The sequence below is a fragment of the Diaphorina citri genome, unplaced genomic scaffold, assembly GCF_000475195.1.
Source record: "Diaphorina citri unplaced genomic scaffold, Diaci psyllid genome assembly version 1.1 scaffold748, whole genome shotgun sequence".
In the NCBI taxonomy this organism is placed as follows: Eukaryota; Metazoa; Arthropoda; class Insecta; order Hemiptera; family Psyllidae; genus Diaphorina; species Diaphorina citri.
Genome location: NW_007378181.1, coordinates 134811 through 141094, shown reverse-complemented (window position 1 = coordinate 141094; position 6284 = coordinate 134811). Strand labels below are relative to the sequence as shown.

The 6284-nt window shown below is 39.5% G+C and overlaps 1 protein-coding gene across 1 annotated transcript in view; it reads right to left on the bottom strand.

Moving 5' to 3' along the window:
* LOC103511759 overlaps nucleotides 1-6272 on the bottom strand; it is a 10178-nt gene extending 3906 nt beyond the window's left edge. Inside the window, exons 1-4 of the mRNA XM_026825422.1 lie at nucleotides 6231-6272; nucleotides 5157-5414; nucleotides 4742-4971; nucleotides 3973-4069 (exon numbers count right to left, since the gene is read on the bottom strand). Coding sequence (XP_026681223.1) covers nucleotides 3973-4069; nucleotides 4742-4971; nucleotides 5157-5414; nucleotides 6231-6272 — 627 coding nt within the window. The remainder of the gene's footprint in view (nucleotides 1-3972; nucleotides 4070-4741; nucleotides 4972-5156; nucleotides 5415-6230) is intronic.
* Nucleotides 6273-6284: the final 12 nt, after the last annotated feature.

The following is a 6284-nucleotide window of genomic DNA, read 5'->3' as shown; positions in this document are numbered from 1 at the left end:
CAGATATACCATAATAATCAGAAGGCACTTGACATCCTACGTGAAACTTTTATTATTTATGGATTTATATTATTATTATTATTTTTTTTTTTTTTGTTACCAGGTTACTCGGTTTTTATACAAAAGCAGTTTTAGCTTGTTACACAAATTAAATTTTCCAGTCCATTGTTGCATTTGCCTGGATGATTAGTTGTCCTGCTGGTAAATCAGTCACAATTTCTGCTCTCTACTCTCTCTCCTTCTCTCTGCCTCTCTTTCTCTACTCTTTTTCAATTTATACAAAGTATTTTTGGTGACGTGAGAAAAGAAAATTGAGCTTAAAGCCACCTTGGCATTTGGCTCGAACTCGATTGTCCTCACGAGGCTCAATGCACCCCGCACATGACCCAAGGTCACTCATCCAGAGGTCCACCATGCTCAACGTTGCTCAACAGAAGTAGGGAAGAAGTTTAATCTAATCTGGTTACCTTTTACTCAAGCTTAAATAGTCCATGCAATGCAATAGGGGGAAAGAAATGCATAAGAAATTAATAAACAATCATATGCCCTAATAGGGTATTACCCTTTACATACTTCCTGGATGCAAAGATTGCAAAGTGAGGCCAAAAACAGAGTGAAGCGGAGTGCAAAGAGTATAGAGCTTTTTGCTCTCCGCTCAATGCGGTTTTAGGTAGTCGCTTCCCTCTACCTGCTTGATGCTCTATGCGCTATGCTCTCCACTCCATGTTTTTAGCCTAAGGATATCTTTCTATAAATTATGTATGTACAGTAGGTAAACAAGATTTTTCAAGTAAAAGAATAGAAATATGTATGTACGTTATTTATCTTGCTGTCAATTTTACACAGGTTCTAGAAAAGAGTTCTGGAAAAGATAAAAGGTAGGTCACAGGTAATCAGAAGAAATTAGAAATTAGCGTTAAGCGAAGTCCACACTTGTTGGAAATGTCGATAATGTGGTAGGACAAATGTTTCATAAACACGTCCCAAAGTAGGGTACAATATTACAATAGTGATAAATACAATAATATCAGTAAGGGAGTGCCTACCTAGATGTGAAATCAATAGAAAAAGAACCAATTCTAAATCATTAGCTACTTAATACTCGTATGTAGGTCGGTATTTCCAAGCTTTTGACCGTATTTTTACACCATTAGGTACCTACATACCACTCAGAAGAAATTAGAAATTAGCGTTAAGCGAAGTCCACACTTGTTGAAAATTCGATAACGTGGTAGGACAAATGTTTCATAAACACGTTCCAAAGTAGGACGAGACAAGTCTCAAAGTAGGACGAAAAACGTCCCAAAGAAGGACAAAACACGTCCCTAATTCCCTATGTGTTCAGAAGAAATTAGAAATTAGCGTTAAGCGAAGTCCACACTTGTTGAAAATTCGATAACGTGGTAGGACAAATGTTTCATAAACACGTCCCAAAGTAGGACGAGACAAGTCCCAAAGTAGGACGAGACAAGTCTCAAAGTAGAACGAAAAACGTCCCAAAGAAGGACAAAACACGTCCCTAGTTCCCTATGTAAAGTTGCCTTTTCCACAAGTTTGGCCATGCCTCGGGATGAACTAGCGGGATTCCGGAGCGAAGCGACGGAATTCAGCTAGTGTTTCATAAACACGTTCCAAAGTAGGACGAGACAAGTCTCAAAGTAGGACGAAAAACGTCCCAAAGAAGGACAAAACACGTCCCTAATTCCCTATGTGAGGTCCACAATAGATTTCCAACAAAAGTGTGGACCCTGCTTTAAAAACAGATACGAACGAAGAGTGGTGCAGCATTGAACCTTAGTACCAGAAATCGGCAGGGTCTAAAATATAAGAGGATAAATGGCATTTGGCATGGCAAAATAAGGAGACATATTTACGTGTTGGTCCCTAACATAAGAATCATCTCTGCTGTATCAATATTCGAGAGGGCATGGGGTAAAACACTGGAAAACAAAGGTGGCAAGCAATATTAGTACGTATATTTACGTGTTGGTCCCTAACATAAGAATCATCTCTGCTGTATCAATATTCGAGAGGGCATGGGGTAAAACACTGGAAAACAAAGGCGGCAAGCAATATTAGTACGTTATTAGTATGTGATTTGATTAAGTGTTGTTTGAGTTGACGCGTGATTGTGGATATTTTAGAAGAGGATTTAGGGAGGAAACTAGTCGTCAATAACATTAGTATTTTACTTACTTAGGTTATTTATGAAAATGGATACTTACGAGTTGGTATCCATTTTCATAAATAACCCAAGTAAAATAGTATTTACAAAGGATGTCAAAATTAAATAAATTCATTAATAGTAATAACATTAATTATGATTATTATAAATCCTAGGAAACTTTTACGTAAACGTTGCGAAACAAATAATTCTCAATCAGCCTTAGGGTGATCACTTTTGGTTTTGGGCTGACAAACCTCGTGCCTACACACTAGAAAACAAGAAAAATGTTTCCGAAACAAGTCTGGAGAGTAAAAAAGTTGCTTGATTGTTGCAAAAACATTTCTGGGTTGTTGAGATTTCGAGTTTTAACAGGGTTCAAATGACAGAGACTGTATTAGGGCATATCTGATGAACTGATGACCAATCTTTCTAACTGGCATTATTCTTGGCATGACATGGATTCATAACCAAAGGGTAAGGGAATTTCAGTAAGCTCATAAAATAGTTGAGTCAGAATAAAAAAATGCAAATTATGTAAGATTTTTTTTGGAGAGGTTTGATAGAGGGGGCTATTACTGCTTTGCTGAGGTCTTATCGTGCCGAAGAGAGCCAGCCGTTTCGAGAACGAACCTCATATCTAGGCTGTCTCTCGAAAGATGAAGCTCAAAAAAAAAGTAAAAAAATCCCTTCAATGAGCAGCTACCTTGTTGAGTTAAGCTCACGTTAAAGTCCTTCAGTGTTGTTTTCCCTCGCACTTGGGTCTGTATTTCACACAAACAAGCTGTTATCACCTGGCCTTATCAGTAGAACGAGTGTTGATAACACGTTTGAGAAAACATACAATGAGTGCTTGTTGGTTTTTTAATCACACATCAAGGAAGAATGAGCGCTGTGTGACAGATGTCAGATATTATTAAGCTGGAATTTTTCGCTGTTTTTACCCGTGTTATACCTGTGATTAGATATACAAATAATAAATAATAACCTCCAACGCAGAAGATGTGAAGTGATGTGTTTCACAATTATGAATTTTATCACAATTTTAATCATCTGTCTGGCTAGGGGACGTTAAACAGAGAGAAGACTAGCGTCTGGCTGTGGGACTATAAACAGGGAGGAGAACAGCTAACCCTAACCAGCCTAGCAAGCTGGCAGTTCCTCAAAGGGTTCTCTCTGCTTTTAAAGATCAAGTACAAGTCCTCACGATGGTTGACTGCGGTTCAGGACGAGCGAGTCAACTTAAAATGGCTAGAGCTAGAGATCATCACCCCGGTGTATAGCAGATACAAAAAGACATCTTTTCTTTATTCTGCTATCGCCATTCGGCGAAAGCTAAAGCCGCTACAACAACAACAACAACATACGGAAAAGAGTTGAGAGAATGGAAGTGAGGGGGAGAAAAGATGGAAGGATTGTGTGAATCAAGACTCGAATGAAAAAAATTCAACAGGGCATGAGGTACATAATAGCCTGACAAGAAACGCCGACCCTATTTAACTAGGAAAAGGCTATAGGAAGAAGAAGAATAGGACTGAAAAGTCCCTTTACCTCAGCAGTAAGCTACCACTATCACTGTGGTCAAATTTTCAAATTATATTGAGGAGAAAACTCCACACTTCGACTGAGATTGAACCTGCGCTTTCCTGATTACCAGGCGAGTGTCTTGAGCACTACACCCGGTGGGTGGCTTTCAACAGCTTCTCAGACTCGCCAAAGAATTTGCTAGTGAATAATGATAATAACCTAAGGATCAAGTTTTGTTTAATGTTCTTGTTGGATTACAAAGGTTGTTGGCTTTAACTTACATGATTACCCGGTCTGGTGTTTTGTTCCCGGGAATAGTCCATCTCTTCAGTCTCATCTTTATTTTCCTTCGGGTTTAGTCTTGGTGTGGGCTCCTCACTGCAAACAAATAAAACATTAGTTTAACAGGGTTTAAGGTAGACCCCGTAACAGTTATCTATGATGATGATGATAGACATACCCTTGTACGCAAGACCTGAATACCCAAAACAGATTGAAACACCAACCTTGTAGCCAGCCTAGATAGCTTAGTTGGTAGTGCGTCCGCCTTGTAAGCGCTAGGCCGCGGGTTCGATTCTCTTTGCAAATATTTCAACGGGTTACTTTCTGGTGTTCTCGTTTTGACCCAGCACCTAAATGGGAAGTATTGTGTCTCTTCTCGCCCATCTAATGAGAGGCATACTACGGGATGGGTATGCTACCACACAGACCACATCTCATTGTTTCATTGCTACGAAATAAAAACGGCGGTGGAACACTCATCTTTTTAAAAAATAATAAAAATAAAACTATTTTTATCTATAGTTTTCCAAGCTGACATACGGCGTTTTCGCTTAGCACGGCAGAATAGGTACTCATGTTAGAGAGAGTCTCTATCATTTTCATAGGCGTCCAATGTGAGAGAAGCCTAGGTCTGTCAGACCGTCTGAGATACTAGGTCTGAAGCTTTTTTCTTTTCCAAGCATACCTTTATCAGATTTCTTTGTTTTCACATCATTTTCCTTGACCTCCTCCACAATTTGCACTCTCTTCTTTTCCAACGTGCCACACCTATCAGGACTGTGTAGTGGATCTCCTGGCTCAGAGCATCCTTCTGGTCTTTGTCCATCTTTTCCAAGCATACCTTTATCAGATTTCTTTGTTTTCACATCATTTTCCTTGACCTCCTCCACAATTTGCACTCTCTTCTTTTCCAACATGCCACACCTATCAGGACTGTGTAGTGGATCTCCTGGCTCAGAGCAGCCTTCTGGTCTTTGTCCATCTCCCTCACCTTGTCCCTAGGAAAACATGATAATGGTGGTACTCATTTATACTGCTCGAAACAGGAGGGCGTGGGTTCGATCCCAGCCGAGGTATGGAATTTTATCCTCATTTATTTGAAAATTTGACCACATAATAATGGAGCTCAACCTCGCCTAGTGGTTGCCTTCCACTCAAGTCTATTATTATTATTCATACTTACAAAGAGTATGGGATACAGGATGAACTGCACACATTTGACGTTGAGCGTATACAGGGAGGACGTGTAGTAGTCCACCGGCTTGTCCACACACTGCAGTAGGGTGCCCTCCAAGTTGCGCACATACGGGGTGTTCTGGAGAACGAATACGGCGTTCTGCACGGGGCTGCGCGCAGTCGGCTTGGACACACGGGGGTTGAAACTGCGCGTCGGATTGTAGATGTCGCCGAACTTCAGCTCGTTGATATGGCCATCCTTGGGCTGAAAAAAAAAGATAAATGAAAAATAACGATAATAAAAAATAAATGAATAAAAACGTGTGAGGGTTGAAGTTATTATTGATTAGGTGAGTAGGTTTTATGAGAAATTGGGAATAATAATAAACTCTTGAGTGGAAGGTAACCTCTAGGCGAGTTAAACGCTGGAGGCGTTCTCTACCACCTAACCCTTCAAGCTTCATTATTATGTGATCACATTCTCAAATAAATGGGGATAAAATAAAATGCAGCTGGGATTGAACCCACACCTGATTACCAGGCACCCCTCTTGACCACTATACCACCAAGGGATTGTGAGAAAAATGGGGAGAATATGTGAGAAATTAGGAATGAAATTGGACATTTTTAACCAAAAGAAGTGAGGGCAAAGTTCTAATTTGATGGCTTTGCAATTTGCATTGTTTGTTTTTTTCGTTGCATATGTTTGATACCTACAACATATCTCGCAAACGATTCATTCAATTTTAATAAAACTTGCCTGAAAATAAGCACACAAAGGAATTTTTCTCATTAAATTTTGGATTTAATAGGGGTTGAGCGTGACCTGGTGGACATGAATGCTTATGACCATTGATCGTTTTAGTCAATCACATCGATTAATCTAATAGTTTAACGTAAACCCATTTTAAAACTGATCATTAGTCAAATAATAAAAAACTTGGCCTCATTAAATAGAGCTTTGATCAGCTTCTCAGATTCACCAAAGAACTTGCTCGTTGGTAATAACTAGTAATAATAACCGAAGGATCAAGTTTAATGCTCTTGTTAGATTACAGAGGTTGCCCTGTTTTTAACTTACATGATTACCCGGTCTGGTGTTTTGTTCCCGGGAATAGTCCATCTCTTCAGTCTT